The sequence below is a fragment of the Beauveria bassiana genome (assembly GCF_000280675.1).
Source record: "Beauveria bassiana ARSEF 2860 unplaced genomic scaffold BBA_S00047, whole genome shotgun sequence".
NCBI lineage: Eukaryota > Fungi > Ascomycota > Sordariomycetes > Hypocreales > Cordycipitaceae > Beauveria > Beauveria bassiana.
This window is the reverse complement of record NW_007930882.1, coordinates 35,688-53,417: the sequence shown is the minus strand read 5'-3', so window position 1 is coordinate 53,417 and position 17,730 is coordinate 35,688. Positions and strand designations below refer to the sequence as shown.

Here is a 17,730-nt window from a genome sequence, read left to right as displayed (position 1 = left end):
TACTAAATACCTTTTTATATTAATCTATAGATAGGGTTACTAGTTATCTAGTAGAAGGCGTCTTATTATTTATAATAGGCTTTATTAGCTATATATATTCCCTTTTTATATTATATTTATATATCTAATTATTATAAAGGTCTTTTTATCTCTAGGGGTAATTATTCTAAGGCTTACTATTATATCTATTATAAGGCTTATCTTCCTAATTTATATAATAATAATTATAAAAGTATAGAGATTAGTCTTAGTATCTATCTTTATAATTATTAGGGTTAGCTTCCTATTATTTAAGATAACTATCCTTATAGTTATTAAATTTACCTTCTAGGCGTTAAAGATAATTATTCTAGTGGTTATTATTATTTTACTAATAAGGGTAGCTATCTTAGGGAGAATCCCTATCCTATAGCTATTATAATTCCTTATATAGTAAATATAAGGTTTAGGCCTAGGCTTTAATTATCTATTTTATTATATCTTATTAAGCTTCCTAGGCTCTTCTAGCTTTATAGTAATATATAAGTAGCTTATAGATAATAAAGTCTATTATTAAGTTATCTATAGAATTAACTAAAACTACTAGGCTTAGGTTAGAGTTATAAAGAATATAATAAGCTATCTAGTCTTTATTTATATTACTAGCCTTATAGTAGAAAGCTTTCTTATAGTCTAGATACTATTAAAGTATTAAGGTGTCCTTAGTAGTAAAGGAGTATTTAAGGGTATCTACTTCCTCTATAATTATATTATAGTTATATTTAAAGTATTCTTATAGGAGTTTAATCTATAGATTAAGGTCTTTACCTAGTTAAGCTTTAGTAAACTTTAATAGGCTAATAAACTAGGTATAATTATCTAATTCTTAATTAAATAATAAACTAAAGGCTATATTTTAGAAAATAGTGTTAGTACTTACCTAACTAGCTATCTATCTAATCTAGTTAATATAAAAGATAATATCTATCTTCTTAGAGTTATATACTAAAACCTTTAGTTTAAACTATTAGTAAAAACTAGGGGGTAGTCTATCTTATATCTCTTATCCTTATCTAAGGGAAATAGTAGGTAATTATAGGCGGGAATAGTTTATATAATAATAGGAATAGTTAGAATACTAGGAATAATAGGAAGTATTTCTTATAAGAGACTCTAGAGGGTTATTAATATTTAGGCTTATTAAGAATTATTTAAATAATTCTATTATTCTAGCTATATTATTAAGGGGAGCCTAATTTATAATTAAGTCTTATAAGGTATAAGCTTTAAGTTATTATTATTCTTTTATCTTTATACTTTAAATAATAGTAATAGCTAATTTAACCTTATTATTATTAGCTTCTAAGATAAGGTAAAGCTTATAATAAGCGTTTTTAACTATTTCTTACTTAACTATCTAAATTTATATAATATTATTTTTATAGTCTAAGCTAATATACTATATTATTAGTATAGTCTTTACTATACTACTATTATTAATTAGGTTATATAAAAAGGGTATAGATTATATACTAATAGGGGAAGAGATATAAAATAAAGTATCTAATTTTATATTAATAAGGGATAGTAATCTTAAATACTAGTATCTAAAAGGGTTAGGTAAGGGTAGTTTCTATAGAGTGTTTCCTATTAATAATTTATCTATTAAAGGGGAATTAGGTAATATTATTATTTCTTCTATAAGGGAAAGGTCTATATTATTCTTTATTAGTCTTTTTTATTTCCTTATACTAAATAAAGGCGTTTTATAGTAAAGAGATCTAATATCTAGTTTAAGAAGCTAATATTATCTTTATTAGTTAAAGAGATTTTATTAACTAGTGTTAAGGAAAAGGTATAGTCTAAGAGGAGTAAGGGAAGTTATAAGTTATTAGGTTATAGGCTCTTCTTTAAGAAAAAGGAGTAGAGGTTAGTTAATCTATTCTTTAATAAGAAGAGGTAAGGATTCTACTAAGTCTAGTACTAAAGATAAGAATATACTTTAAGATTATAATATTATCTCTAATAAGGTAATTAGGTTAGTTTTTCTAATAAAATAACCTTAACTATCTCTTAGTTATTTATTCTTTTTTAATTAGGGTTTTATTATAGATTATTATATATCTAGTAGTATTATTTAAATAAAGGGAGGTAAGGGGTTAAAATAGAGTAATAAGGGGTTTTTAAGTTAACTAGAAAAGCTTAAAATAAGCTAATATATCCTTAACCTTTTAAAGATTAAATAAGAGGAATAAATCTAGGCTAAGAGATAGTAGTATTTAAGGATAGCTTATATTTAGGTAATAGATATAGCTTAGACCTTATTATTCTTATAGTATATTATAGTATAATAATATATTAGTAGATAAGATTAGGTAAAGGAGAGCTAGGCTTAATCTTAAAGGTTATTAATCTTTTATTTTTAATAGAAAACTAATAAAAAAGGTTATATTAAGGCTTATAGTGTAGAGATAACGTTTTTCTAGTAGCTAGAATTAGTAAAAAATAGTAATTACTATTATGTGGTAGATTAAAGAGAGTAAGAGTGACGGAATTATATAGTGAGGTATAAGCTAAAGTAAAGACCTAATAAATGTGTGTATGTAGGAGAGAAAGAGAAGAGAGGCTATCTAGAAGGTGTGGCGGCTGATGAGGGTCCTGGCTGAGTCAGCGAGCCGAGGCGTGCCTGCCAACAATAGCTCGGCTTATCCTGGTTCAGTGCCCCTCGCTGCCAAGTCTACCACAATTGTCATTCGCCCATGCTCGGTTTAAAATTGATATATTTCTATAAGAACAACATAAAAACTTCTTTTAGCAAAAAATGTCACGGGCTATATCAAAGCGCGCTAAATTGTAGCCAATAAAGGTGTAAAAAAAATATGTCGATCGGAAGGATGCATCAAGTCGAACGAAGCATCAAATTGACTATGTAAGACCCTCGAATCCCTCCTCAAGAGCTGAAAAACGAAGCACCGCTATGACGCTAAAGTTCTCCTACATTTCTACACCGTTGACCGTGGTGGTAGGTAGCATTGTTCATCTATACGGTGTCGAGCCGGATCTCAACGCAACTCCGGGCCGAGGACAAAGTCGATTATCCTAACCTTCTTTCAAGTATAGATTGGATTGAACAGCATCCTGGTAGATGAACAAGCACGCGTGCAGTCTACTTCTGTTCGTATGGTGGAACGAAATAGTACAGTAGCCCGTGGCTGATAGAAGCGCACACCGGCCCTATCCACTGTATCCAATGGTAGGAAGAGAAATGAGATCCGACCATGGTGCCGAAGCATCGCCCGGGATTTCCTGCTATTTCTTTGTTAGCACATAGATCATGTGTTTCCCACGGTCGAGTGGGATAAGATCACATACAGAACCCGGTATACCCAGGGCGAATAATGCTAGTCGAGAAAATACACACTCCCAATGCAATTCCAATCAATATGGGACCCAGCGTGGGCCCAAATACCCCACGCTGGCGAGGATCAAGGCCAACGCCAAATGTTATGAGGATTAATGCCAGGTCCGTGACAAACTCAATAACGAATGCGCTGCCGACCGAGACTTTGGCAAGGTCGATATAACAACCAGGTACTATAAACTGTCGGTTGGTGAGACAAGTGAAGGAAACACTTTGAGGCGCGTCGGTGATTTAACATACAGATCGTGTATCAAGGGACGCCCTTACTAGCCAGCCGGCGATAGCTGAACCGAATGTCTGGAATGCAACGTAGAGAACGCACCTCGGAAACGTCGTCAAGCGGCTGAAGAATGTTGCTATGGTAATCATCGGATTGAGATGACCCCCGGAGACAGGTCCGAGAGTAAAAATAAATAGAGGAAGCAGAAACAGCACGATCGCACTACCAATCAGACTAGGCACAACTGGGCCGGTCGGGAGGTCCCTATATACCGAGTTAGCACATCTCTGAAGCGCCAAGGTCACAGGGCTCACTTCATATTCTCTACCAGACCCACGGGGAAAATAATAGTCAGGTATACTAGCAAGCAGGTTCCTAGTAATGAAAGTATATGGTGTTAAATCTCCATGACATGTTGCTCCGTCCATGCCAACATACCTAGCCCCTCAACGACGGCCGCTCTCCATAATCCTTTCTCAAGAAATTGCTCAAATGAAAAGGTATCTCTTATTGGGATCCATGGTGCAGCATCGGGGCATTTTTCCAACACCTCTTTATCTGTAGAATTGCTCCTATCGAGAGAAAACTGTTGATTCGCGCCGATGCGGCCGGCGAATGGGTCGGGAGCCTGGGGCGAAGGTAGCGCGTCCGACGCACTTGGATGGAATTTGGCACGAGGCAATGTAGAAGTCATGTCGGCGATGATATGATATCGGTTTGTGTCTGTGCCAACGTTGGCAAGACCTGACGTCGCCGTGTTAAATACAGATAGACCCCGCAATAAAGCTTTAAATTAAAGTCCTTTCCCATAATTGACAGGTGATTTTGGAAAAGCAATTCGCCGTTGGTCATCAATAAGTCAGCCTTTAGGAGCTCATTAGCTAAAGTTTAACCGTCTTGACCTAACATTGAAACCACAGCGTCAGGCTGGTGACATAAGCATGTGTAAGGCCTAATTCCAAGTTGTAGGAGTCCACGGGCTGTTGTCTGCATAAATTGCCAATCGTACCGGATGTAGCATAGTGCGCCCGCCAAAATCCCCATCATTTTGCACAAATTACAAGAACTCATTCATATACGGCGCACGGGTTTGGAAATCACCACCATAATACTACTAATTTATAGTTGTGTTTAATATCTACTCCGCCGGGCCAAATCGAGCATTCACTCTCATTCTGAGGTTATCTAGTGAGTCTAATATAGTGCATAATTTTTGCTACAATTTCACTGTTACTTTAGAGGTAGACGTAAGTATAACTATGCAGGGGCTGCCGATGGCCCGGTCGGCGGTAGTACGAATAGACTGGCAATATTGTTTTCTTTTCTTTTTCCCACCAAGGACTGCGCTAGCAGGGGGCTTTAAATATGGCTCGAAGAGTAATAGTCATTCTCTTTTTGCCTCTTTCAAGTCGAGGCGAATTGTTTTCTAGAGTCGGCAAAAAATCACCAATTAACAGCTTCCCATTTTTGCCCACCATTCAAAGCCCAATAGTGATAAAGGACCCTACCATCCTTAAAGTAGAAACCGTGGTGTTACCAGTACCAACGCTGCTGCATGAGATGCAAGGCTGCTCCCACGCAAACTGCAGGAAATATGCAGTTGCGTCAGGCGCACCAACTTACCACTGACCGACAGGGGAGAAGCTGGAGGGGCAGGCTTATACGCAGTCAGCACGGGCGCTTACACGTGTCGAGTGACTAGCTCATCCGATGTCGCCAACTACCTAGGCATCAATACATGATCCCATGAGCAAGCCGAAACTGTAGAAGCGAAGTCGGGAAAGAGCGACGCTGATGACAAATATACCCAGGGAAAGAAAGTTGAGACGAAGATGTTGATGATTTCTAACTTGGTCTCGAGTCGTGAATGATGCCATCACCATGAACCCGATTGCGAACCCGACTGCCTAACCCCTCAGTGCCCTCACCAACCTAAATTCAGGGCGCGGATTGTGAGTGGTCAACAAGTGTCCCGCCTCCCGCTTCCCCGGGCCGATCAGGATCCAGATGTCATGTGCCCCCACCTCGCAAGTCAGCCTCGAACGGCCGCACAACATTTAAGCATTCCTGCCTGTCCTGCCTGCGACCCCTCTTTCACCTCGCACAACATCCCGCGCGTTACCTGGGGATGTAGAACATGATGGGCTGGTTCAGCAGCAACAGCAGCAGCAGCAGCAGCAGCAAGAAGAAGAAACCTCAGAAATCCACCTCGTGGAACGTTTTCGACCCCCCAACAGCCTATGCGCCGTCGCGCCGGCCGGCACCACCACCACAACCACAGCACTATCCATCACCGCAATATTCATCACCACCACCTCTTCAGCATTATTCGTCGTCGCCGCCGCCGCCGCCTCGGCCGTACACCGCTACCCGGCCGTATGCCCATCATCCGTATGGTAACCCGCACGCAAGCTACTCCCAGCCCGTGCTGCTGCCACCTCCCCCCGCAGTGGCCGAGCCAACAGCAACAGCAGCGGCGGCAGCAGCAGCAGCCAGCGCGGCCCCAGCCCCCCCGCACGTCTGACTCCCGTGTCGGCATGAGTCGCTGGGCCGATTCGGTTATGCACATCGCCGACAGCGCGGTGCGGGACGTCTACGATGACGTGTCGGCACGCCTCGACGACGTCATGACACGGATCGACCGCGAGACCGTGTCCTCCACCGAGGCTAACCTGTTATTGTGCTACGGCGACGATGAGCCGGAACCACAAGCCATCGCCGCCGCCGCGGAGCGCGCGCTGGTACGGATTGGCGGATGTGGTGGTGGTGGCCAGCAGCAACCGTCGAGATCCAAAGCGAGCCGCTTCGCCAAGGTCGAGCTGTACGCCAACTCCAAGCTGCCGCTGGACATGCCGCCGCTGGCGCTGTACATGCCGACGTGGCCGCTGCTGTGCCTTGCGGCGCAGTATTCCTCACAGGTATACGCCCCTGACACGCAGGGGCAGGACGAGGAAACGTACACCGCATCGGACTGGCGGGCAGGAACCAAGGCCATGTGCATCAAGTCGGTGCCCATGGACCACGCCGCCGCCGTTGTCTTTGCCATCCGCGGCACCTCGTCCTTTATGGACTGGGCCGTCAATCTCTCCACCGAGCTATCGTCACCGGAGAATTTCCTCGATGACGCTGGCAATCTCTGCCACGCGGGTTTCCTGTCGGTCGCGCGCAACATGGTGAAGCCCGTCGCAGCGCGCCTCAGGCGGCTGCTGCAGGAAGCGCCGGGTCGCGCGGCGTACAGCCTGCTCATTACAGGACATTCTGCGGGCGGCGCCGTCGCGGCGCTGCTGTACATGCACATGCTCGCGACGGCGCCGGGCACGGAGAGCGAGCTCAACATGCTGGCGGGATGCTTCAGGCGCATCCACTGCGTCACGTTTGGCGCGCCGCCCATCAGCCTGCTGCCGCTGCAGAAGCCGGACAGGAATCCGCACAGGCTACGCAAGTGTCTCTTTCTCGCCTTTGTCAACGAGGGCGACCCGGTCGCGCGCGCGGACAAGACCTATGTCAAGAGCTTGCTAGATTTGATGACGAAGCCCGCGCCGGAGCGGCGAGAACTGCCTGACAGGGCGGGGCCCGGCGACAGCCAGAGGCAGCAGCGGTGGCGGAGCGACGGTGCGCCGAGCCTGCCAAGGCGACGGAATGAGCAGGTGCACTGGCCGGTGCCGCACTGTAGGCTAAGCAACGCCGGGCGCATTGTAGTGCTGCGGGCTGGAGACCCGATGACGGCGACGGCTGCGGCAGCGGCGGGAAGGGAGCGCACTGTGGAGGAGCGGCTCGCGGAGGGGACGCGGGCGGTGACGTGCGTCGAGGCGGATCTGAGGGGCGTGATTTGGGGGGATCCGGTGGCGCACATGATGGCATTGTACGCGGGGAGAATCGAGACGCTGGCGGTGGCGGCGGTCATGGGCAAGAGCTAGGTAAAAGGTGGTTGTGGGAGGGGATTAAGCGTAGGATGGATATACCAAAGCTCTAAACGGCGACGGAGCACGGATGATGGATGTGTGCATGAATGAAAATGATGATGACGATGACGATGATGATGAAGACGATACGGGAAGGATCTAATGAATAGGAAACTAATGTTGGCAAATAAGAGGCAATTAATATTAGGAGATGTACGGAAACAATAGTCATCAGTACTGGGAAACTAAATTTAGCAAGTATCAGGAAATTAATATTGGGAGATGGTTCGTACAATGATGGAGGAGAGCTGGTTGGTGTGATTCTTATCCCATGGTTAAGGTTGACGAGTTGACGACAGATGCAGAGTAACAGTTTCTTTTTGCAGGAGCATGTTCCTTTGTCTCTTCCTCCTGATTCACAATTCAGCTATTGCCTCAGAATGAGAGGCTTGCGACGGACATGATGACGAGCTACGCTACCGTCATTCATTATTGTGTTTCTCTTTACTCGTTTTTTTTTTACTTTTTTTTACTTTGATCTGCTTTTCCTACATATACATGTATACTTTCAGTCGTCACAGAGATAAGAAAGAGGTAATAAAACAGTCTTGACATCCAACTATGCTAAGCTTTTTCTCCTCTGCATTGATGCAAGCCAATTGTCCAACTTGAAAGGCAGATGAACAACTCGTACAGAAATGCAACCACAAAGAGATATGAGTAAGGAAATGCCAAGTAAGACTCTTGTATGAAACATCTTTATCCGCCGATAATTCAAGCACGCTCCGCTGAGAAACAAGAATCCAAAAACTCCAACATTGCAGTGGTCCAACACGTATAAAACGCCTGGGGTCGAGGCCCCTGTGCGACAAAATAGATGCAAAGAAATCATGGACACTCTTGTAGCGGAAGAACAGAGTCCGCACAAAAGTGAAGGGGAGAATGGACAAAAATATGCTAATTAATACAAGGTCTCCTGTGTACCGAGTCGTTATATCGTCGCCTTTGTTCTCAGGTTACCGCAGAGAACTAAAATCAATCTCGCCAGGCATGGAATGATAGTCGTTGCTTTGCATGAAACTGCTCTGGCGCTGGAGCATCATGTTGGTCATGGGCATGCCCTGACGCATATGCATGTGCTGGGGTGAGGGCCCGACCGGGCTGACCATCTCTTGCATGGGATTTACGCCAAAGGTGTTGATGGAGAGATTATTGTTGCTGTTGGAGTAGTCCATGCCGGTGGGTGACATGATGTCGGGCGAGGCGACAAACGAGTTGGCCATGTCGGAGCCAGAACCGGGCGGGGTGTGGTTGGCGTGCGAGTTGGAGTCGGGGGTGTGGTGGTTTATGTCGATGGCATATTTGCTGTCGACGTAGTCGCTGTCCATCATAGGCATCGGAGGCTGGGCCATTCCGGCGTTGCCGAAGCCGTCAAAAATGTCAACCGAGGCCATGTTGACGTTTTCGGGGGCATTCTGCAGCATGGGGTTGATGGTACGGGGTAGAATGTCGGACAGCTTGCTCATGAGCAGGGGCAGGAAGCGGCGCTCGCCGGCGCGGGCGAGAGCGACTGAGGTAAGGATTTGATTGAGATACTCGCGGGGTCCAATAGCAAAGGGATCGCGGGAGGCGGGTTGGATGGAGAGGAACTCGGTGAGAGAACAGGAGGCTTCGACGAGCTTCTCAATGAGACCAGTGTTGACAATGTCCAGGCCCTGGTTGGGGAATGAGGCGGCCAGGTTGAGTAGCAGATCGCGGGCCATGTCGCCATTGTAAAATGAGTTGTCTTTCGCGTTGGCATTAGCGCCGTTGGTAAGCTGCCAGACAGTATTCTTGAGCCACTGCTGGTTGGTGCGGAAGTCGGCAAAGTTGGGATCCTGGCAGGCGTAATTTTGGGAGAGGTCATTTTGCTGCTTCTGCAGGCCACCGATGTACTGAGCGGAAAGGTGAGTACGGGTCTTGTTCCAGAGGGTGATGAAGGCGTCGTCAAAGGGACGGTAGAGGTTGACGAGCACGATGAAGCTGTGGAGCTGGTGAGCCAGAGGGTCCGAAGGGTCGTCGGCGAGTGTGGGCAGATTGATGGTAGGCTTGAGAGTGATGGGACGGGCGCGGCCAAGGGCGTAGGCGCGCTCGACAGAGTAAAAGAGCCAGTAGAGACGGCGGCGACGGGCGGATTCGACGGCGTCAAACTGTAGGTAGTGGTCCTCAGTGTCCATGCCAATCATGGCAATCATGGTGGTGGCCTCGCGAAGGTAGTACCAGGCCTTGTCGTGCATTTCCTGTCCATAGTAAGAGGCAAAGAGGAAAAAGTTTGTGGCGAGGGCGTTGAAGGTGATGGAGTCGAGGTATTCGTAGCCCTTGCGGACCTTGTGGGCTTCTTCGAGGAGGAGCTGGGAGGAGATGATGTTGGCGCCGGGAACCATGTCGAGGTTATAGGGGTCGCCGGGAGGCATGGACATGCCGGGCTGGAGCATGACAAAAGCGCACATGGCGGTCATGAGGCAGTAGGCGTCACGATTTTGCTCCATGTAAAGAAGCTGGTGTTCGACTTGCCGGCGATCAAGGATGGGAGCCTGGGGATACATGTGGTCGAAGAAGAAGGTGGCGCAGTCCTTGACGAGATCTGAGGTGACGATGCCCGGGGTCGGGGTGAGAGAGTTGGCCTGAGGGCAGGCGATGCCATTCATGCGATTCTGGACCTTGGCGGAAAGAGAGGTGAGGCGCTGGGTCTCGCGTAATTCGGAAATGACTTTGGCGCGGGAGCCCTTGGGGCCCTTTTTCTGAGGGATGGCATTGTAGGTGCAGGAGAGCTGGGCGGAGGAGCAGTTGCGGCAGGGGTTGATGCCGTCACATTTGACTTTGCGACGATGACAGGCATCGCAGGCTCTTTTAACAGCCTGGGACATGTTGAGAGGTGTCCAGATTGATGGCGTGGGCGGTGGTGATGAAGGAGGCGAGTCGGGAGCGGGTGAAGGATTTTCGGAGGGGGTTTGGGGGGGGGTGGCTGTCGGGTGACGGGGAGCCAAGCCTCGTTTGGGTCCTCGTTTGGAGCCTCGTTTGGGTGGTGGAGGAGGCAATGGGCGAAGCAATGGGACTGGGATGGGACAGCGTAGGTGAAAATTGCTGCTCGAGTTATGATAGAGTATAGAGAATGAAGAAAGCAAATAGGGAATAGAGTCGGTGATGGTTCAAATGTACTGGTATCCGGGGTTGCGGGGATGAAGAAGACGGGGAGTTGTTGGCACAAGAGTCGAGTGTGGGTGGCTGCAGGTTTTATTCGGGCCTTTGCAGCGGGCCAAAACGCGGGGACGACTGGGGGTGGATGAGGTGGTGTCGGTGGTGAGGCGGCGGTTGTGCAGTTTGGGGTGGGAAAATAATTTGTGTAAAAGAAACAGAGTGTAGAGTTTACAGATGAACAGAATTGCAGGTGATGAATTGGGAATATCCAAATGGTCTCGTGTTGACGGGGACAGGTCGAGGGGGCAAGAGTGGGAGGGAGGACAAGGAGGACGGCGGACAGCGGACAGGCGGGACAGGCGACAGACGGGAGGGAACGGGATGCAACGTCCTTTGAGAGGGTCGGCTTGTAGGTGATAAAAATCGAGAGGCAGGGGATGAGTGTCTACAAGACAGGGACTTGGTGCTACACAAATACGGGACTGGCATAACTACAGATTATTACTGTGTTACTGGATAGAACGCCTCAGTCCAAGGCTCGCCCCTGTTCGGCGTCGCCTACGATGTGGGCAGCAAGTGGGCAGGGGACAGTGTGTCACCGAGGGGATGCGGTAGAACAACCTAGGGAATGGCTTTTTACAGTGGAAGGTCTCAACGCCTTTCTCGACTAAAAAAGGATACGCGAAATAGCGAAAAAGAGGTGGGCGCCCGAGACGGCGGACAGCGAGCCAAGGGCGACGCGCGAGCATGAATTAAGAATGCCATGCGGCCATTTACTAGTAATTCACTAAGAAAATTAAGCAGTTGAAAAACAATAAAGGTGAGCTAGAAAGTGGATTCGCCCCGTGTCACGGTGTCAGCCAGAAGGAAAAAAGAAAAAAAGGAAGCGTCAATCCAGTTTAGCTTATATTCTGGGGCCAGCAGAAAGAAGTCAAGCGCGTGCGGCCTTTAACAAGGCGTTTTTTTTTTTTGGACCCATTAAAGTGAAAATTACTTATGATTGGGTACTGCCGCAGCCACAGTCAGCGCGTCGTTGACTGTGAATGGCCAGCAGGAAGCACTGGCCTCTGGATTAAGAGGGGTCATCAACTTGCGCTAAAGAGAGGAGGAAGAGAGGAGTTTAAAAAAAGAAAACAAGAATTGCAAGAGAAGAAAAAGAGGCGGTGCCCAAATGGGGCAAACGTCCTGGCTAACGACTTTGTTGCCACTGTGCGTGATGAGTCTGTACACACTGTAACCGACTCCTAATGAGTAAGGGTATGCACAGTTTGCAGTCACTTGGCTTTTGCACTGTACGTGACTTCAGCTTGCTGAGGCAATTCACGCAACGATGGCAAAGGCAACAAGACGACAGTCAACACGTCAAATTTCAATGAATCCCAAACAAAATATCACATACCATAGACACGCTTTATCCGCCCACCTCTCACATCCTCGCATTCTCTCAACCGCCAATACATTCTTCCCACCGATCACTGTCCACTCTCCCACTGCCGCAGTCCACCTCGCCTAGTCGGCATGTAAAATCATGCCATCTGACCTATTTTCCGCGCTGCAGGATTTCTGGCCCTCCTGCCATAGTTACCTACTGAGTACATTATTATGACGAGCGAGTAATCAATCACCTCAGCCCAGCCATCATGTCTGCAACGTCACCTCCACCCACCAAGTGCTTACGCCCAAGGCCGCCACTCGTCCAGTTGCCTTGCTTGACCTCGGAACCGACGCTAATCCGTGCTGCATCACCTCTCACCACTTGGCAAGAGGGGGGGGGTCACCACGATCCATTTCCATTACCCATCTGGTAGACACCATCCGTCTTCATTCCGAAATCCGACTATTCCATCTTTGTCGCCTAATTTCGCTGCCTCGTCACGTGTGGTCCGATCGGGATCCTCGATGCGCTCCAGTCTAATAATTTACCATCGGCGAGTCTACGACTCAGTCAACAGGCCAGCACCCGCCGCAAAGTGGACAGAAGACGTCCGATGGACCGACCGCTTGTCCGACAAGTTCCGCCACTTTCACCAGATTCTAAATTCGTAACAGGCGATGAAGAATTCAAGCAATTTCTGCAAGTCATCTGCTGCAGTTTTTTTTTTTTCAATTGTTCCTGCATTGCACATCCAGTCATCGGAGCATTCCAACGTGCCCTGACATGTATAACCTAAACCTCCGCTGCACACTGTGACTCCCCCAAGTGCGACCTCGTCCCTCGACTGACGTCAACAGCCTCCATTGTCTAATATTGTCTCGTACGAAACTGCTGCTTTACTGAGTCGATTGCTCCGGTCAACGACTTGTCTCTTTGGTGCTGAAGACCATGTACAGAGAAGCGAGCACCACTTGTCACTAGCCAGCTCCTTATCTAGATGCTCTACAACATCCCACCATCATCATGTATACATTACATGTAATATGACTGCTCTTATCATATATAACGTTTCAGACCTGCTTCATGCAGATGCAACTCGATATCCGTAGGGCTCGCTACACACGAATCCTGGTCCTTGCATCATCTCATCTGCCTACCCATCATCGTCCTCATGCACTGCCACCGTGACAGTGCATCTCCCTCGTCCAAAAAGCCAGAAATGACTTACACCTGTCTCTTTATTCACATGCTTCTATTCTCCGACATGCACGTGTGGATTATTATAATCGCCCGGTCCCCGTCCTCGCAGTCACCCATCTTGCGATCCATCGTTGCTCTACAATTCACATTCAGCCCATGTCACCCCCTCTGGGATCCCATCGTGCCAGCGTAACCTCATCCTCCCATGGTCTGCTGCCATTTCGAGGCTTCGTGCAAAAGAGTGCTGACACCGAAGTGCTTTCAATTCAAAGTGCTGCCTGGCGACTCTGAGACATGCACATTGACGACCTTGCCGATAGCGTCCCCGCTCACTTCAGCCATTCTCCCTGTCCCCCTCCTGTTCAGGCTCGTACACGGCATGATCAGACAATAGTCGCAGATTCTTGAAGAAAATCGTTCCTGGTGAGATGGATTGGCTGGTTGGCGACCACGAGCCGTGTCCGTCGTGATTGCGCCTCATCATCGCTCTTCCCATTGCCCACTAATGCCTCTTCCGTTTCTTCACCTTTACGCATTTTCCTAGAAAATAGTCAGTCCATCAGTCTCACTGTCATATGACGTGTGCGCTACACAACCCAGACGGTCAACTACCAGGTGTGCCAGGCTCACCCACTGATCTACTCGCTTGCCATCGCGTGATGCCGTTCACGCCTCTAGCCACCATGTAGTCTCCACCCCCGAAATCCCGTGCTATTATGATCCATATCCTTCCGATGCATGCTACTGCCGCTTGCTCATGGTGAAGAGAAAAAGTCAATTCTGGAGTCCGAGACAAGAATCCACGGCCGACTCGAGCGTGCTAGCCACATATGGGTTCGGTCCACAGTGTGACTTCAAAAAGATTTGCAGGGCTGGCTTTTGGACAAGAAATCCGAATGGTGTCGATGGCGTGGAACATACCTGTCGTGTGCCATATCAGAGACTTGTTTTACGCCTTCGGCTTGTGGCGTTTTGTCTCGTCGTGTACAACAAAAGAAGACATTTTGAGAGTGTGAACTACTAAAAATCAAAATGTAAACAGAAATTCCGGTAAAAATTAGACTATTGAAACTGTAAAAGTTGTATCGAGTAACATGTACAACAAAGTAACCTATCCCAACCATCACCATCAACGCCATAACACCAGTGATCATCACACCCGCCGCCACGCCATCCTCACCTTGCGCGCCAGCCTTGCTCTTCGTCGCCTTGATTTCCTCCGCTTCTGGCCCTCCTAGTCCTGCATCTCCAAGCTCAGAAATAGCTCCAGCATTGCGCGCTCCCTCTCCCTCGCCGCCCTGTCCTTGCCCTCTGCGCCGCCATCGCTGCGAAACACCAGCGGGGCGAGCAGCTCCGCGTAGCGCCGCTCGCGCGCCCGTCTCTTCTTGACCGCCGCGCCGTCCGCCGTCTCGCCGCCCCTGCGAAAGCTCAGCCGCCGCGAGAGGCCCTCGGCGGGGGGCTCCGTCGTGGCGGGGATAAGCTCGCGGGCCACGCGCGCGAGCGTCGCCGTCAAGAAGACAAAGGCGATATTGTGGTTAGGCGCCGCGGACAGCACATCAAGAATCTTCATCTTGGTGTCGGGCCATGCGCTCGGCGGGAGTGCCGCGAGGGACGGAATGTTGGTGGCGAGGCGCGCGCACATTTGCGCCGTAACAAGGCCGTCGGTGAGAGACGCCACAAAGAGGAGCAGCACAGACGACAGAAGCTCAAGCTTGTGTGACGACGGAAGCTCAATGGGCAGCGCCTCGGCAAGAGATCCGTCCGTGTCCAGCGCGCCGACTATGCGAGACTGCACGGCTTGCTTCTCATCGGCTCCCAGGGCGCAGGTCCCGGCCTCAAAGGGCCAGCCTGCGTCGCCTGGCAGCGACATATCCTCCAGCATGTTGGCGTCGGCGACGCAGCGCTCGGCCAGCGTCTGTATGGCCTCTGTCAGCTTAAAAAGCTCGCGCGGTGCCGAGCAGTGGACGTCGGAATCATAGGGTATCGCTCCGTGAATTTTCTTGTCTTGTAGAAACTTGCGGATGCCGCCCTCCGGTACACGGATGAGTTCGTCAATCGAGCGTCCAAAGCAGCCCGGCAGCCACTGGCCACGCACTGTGATGAAGTGGTCTCTGCCGTTATCAACACGAAGAACAAGCACTTCTTCAAGCGTCGCGCGTCCGTCGTTGAGGGCCCGAAGAAATGGGATCGACGAGATCTGACCGTCGAGGATCGCTGTCACAGTCTCTCCTGGTTCGAGTGTGACATTCGGCCCAACGGCGTCACTGCTGTCATCAGACTTGACGAATGTGGTCGACAGCCAGTCGTGCGACCCTATGCCGCTGTCAGAGTCTTCCATAGCCGGTCTGTCCATAAACGAAAAGCTTGCTGGTACTCCGCCCGTGTTGGCAATAGTGATGGTGTTACTCTGTTTCGAGAGAAATCCGAAATCACCCATGTTCACGATATTGGCATCTTGCGTGGAATCCGCCTCAAGTACCAGAGTAATCACAGGGCGTCCTTCATTTTCAGCGCGGTCGAGTTGGCGCGCAACCTCCGCGTGGACCTTGGCCTTCTTTTCTGGAACCACGCAGTCGCAGGTGAGCGTAAATATGGATGACAGCGGTTTGTGGTCAGAAGATGTGACTCTTTGATATGAAGTATATAACTCTAGCTTCACTCGATCGGTGGCCATGCTTTCGGTCTGGTCATGATCATCGTTCTCGTCATATTCGTCATATTCGTAGCCCGTGTCGGTAGATGCTTCCGGCTCCTGTTCTTCGCCGTCCTCTTCTGGATTGTAGCTAAATAGCACGTCTTCATCCGCCTCGATCCCGCGAGACTTCATCTCATCGTCCCTTTTCTTGGCAGTCTCTTCATCCATGGCCTTCTTTTCGAACGCTTGCTTGTAGTCTCGGGTCCGGTAAAGTATGCGATCACACCAACTGGGAGCCCGTCGCTTTTCACTCGAATCAAACAGCGCCACACTGCCGACGTCGTATTTGTACGTAGGCAAGAAAGTAACTGGGCCCTCTCTCCAGCCATCGTGAAAGGCTTTGCGACGTGCAATGACCTCGCGCAGTTGATCATGGGGCAGCAAAGAATCCAGAGTCGCCTGCAGCGATGCCGGATCCTGACTGGGATCTTGGGGAAAATCGTCTGGGTCGGGTAAAGACGTTGCTGAATCAAAGCTCTGCTCCCTGCTGTGGCTGAATGAGGAAGCTGTCATCGTCTCCTCGTCACTTTCTGAATCCCTCATGACAATAACAGGCTCACCATCAAGAGGCTGTGGTGGCTTTTGGCTGCTCACGTCGTATTCGCCACGCATATGTAGCGTTAATATCCTTCGGATGTCATCGCCAGGGAGGGTGCCAAGACGAAAGTTCAAATCACCGAACCAAAAGGCAAAGTCTTCGTCACCGAATCGATCGCTAGTATCCTCGACAACGCCGTTATTCACTACCGGATCAAATTGCATCTTGGAGGCAATTTGCGCCACGTCCCAGCAGCGACGGTCAAGGTAGCTCGAGCTTGTGCCACTAGCCAGATGCGAGTTGACAAAGACCATGCGTGTGGTTTCGCCAATAACGATGCGAGTCGCCACGGCCCCTTTATTCCCAAAGTAGCCGAGGAGGCCAGTACCAATTTGCTGTGTGCTGACATTGGTGATGTGCTTGGCAAGGTCGCTCGAAGCATAGACAAGCGTCAACAGCCCAACCATTTGCTCGGCCGAAACGAACTGGAAGCCCGCGGGTATGGCAGCTTCCACAGCTGACCGCCATTTTGTGATTTGAGCATTCTCCCCGGCGTACACACGATTCACGTATTCCTTTGTGGTGTTCAGATCGACAACCTCTTGAAGGCCGAGAACGTAGAGGTCGATCGCATCGTCGGCTTTTGGAGTATCATTGGTGGCGTCTACACCCAGTTTGGCAAATTCATTTGTGAGGCCTTGGTCGCGAAAAAACCAACTGCCGACATCCTTGTCGGTTCCGGGGCAGCCCGCCGTATTCCAGGAACCAATCTTGACGCGCAGCTTGCGCTGGCCCATGTATTCGGATCGTCGGAGGGTAAGCGCGTGGGCAAGAGAGTTCGGCGAAGAGACGGGCGCTTCAGAGCCTTCAGCGGCCTCTGAGAGAATGGAGCTGTCGCGCGCCGTCTGCATCGTGTGGTAGCTGCACGAGGAGCGCTGCGATCTGCGTCGGATTGAGTCGAGGTCGGCGGGTCGTTGTCTGACGTGCTATATCATGACGCAGGGCCGAGAGTGGTGGGTATAGTTTATGTATATATATTATGAGAATAAGACCGCGCCACAATAGCCGGGATTAAAATAAAGTTGGGAGATATAAAGTGCACGAGGCTTGGGGGCGCTTGTTTGGAGGAGGGCCGCCTGGGCTGCTGGGGAATTGTCCCTCCCCCACAGTGACGTGTTGACGGGATCAAAGACCCACCAGATCAAAGCCCACGTTGTAGACTT

General features: G+C 49.1%; 4 protein-coding genes across 4 annotated transcripts; 1 reads left to right on the top strand and 3 right to left on the bottom strand.

The window, feature by feature from the left end:
- Window positions 1–3,145: 3,145 nt before the first annotated feature.
- BBA_09191 (MIP transporter) lies at window positions 3,146–4,314 on the bottom strand (the record flags this gene model as incomplete). The annotated part of the gene is made up of 5 exons (XM_008604288.1): window positions 3,146–3,288; window positions 3,352–3,580; window positions 3,641–3,884; window positions 3,935–3,995; window positions 4,059–4,314. 5 exons carry the CDS (start codon window positions 4,312–4,314, stop codon window positions 3,146–3,148), a joined length of 933 nt encoding a protein of 310 aa, XP_008602510.1.
- Window positions 4,315–6,157: 1,843 nt separating this feature from the next.
- Window positions 6,158–7,537, top strand: BBA_09190 (vegetative cell wall protein gp1; the record flags this gene model as incomplete). The annotated part of the gene is made up of 1 exon (XM_008604287.1): window positions 6,158–7,537. The coding sequence occupies one exon, from the start codon at window positions 6,158–6,160 to the stop codon at window positions 7,535–7,537; it is 1,380 nt and encodes a 459-aa protein (XP_008602509.1).
- A 1,001-nt stretch (window positions 7,538–8,538) lies between these two features.
- BBA_09189 (C6 zinc finger protein) lies at window positions 8,539–10,428 on the bottom strand (the record flags this gene model as incomplete). Its single annotated transcript, XM_008604286.1, has 1 exon — window positions 8,539–10,428. One exon carries the CDS (start codon window positions 10,426–10,428, stop codon window positions 8,539–8,541), a length of 1,890 nt encoding a protein of 629 aa, XP_008602508.1.
- Window positions 10,429–14,508: 4,080 nt separating this feature from the next.
- BBA_09188 (type II inositol-1,4,5-trisphosphate 5-phosphatase) lies at window positions 14,509–17,418 on the bottom strand (the record flags this gene model as incomplete). Its single annotated transcript, XM_008604285.1, has 1 exon — window positions 14,509–17,418. The coding sequence occupies one exon, from the start codon at window positions 17,416–17,418 to the stop codon at window positions 14,509–14,511; it is 2,910 nt and encodes a 969-aa protein (XP_008602507.1).
- Between the last annotated feature and the right edge of the window lie 312 nt (window positions 17,419–17,730).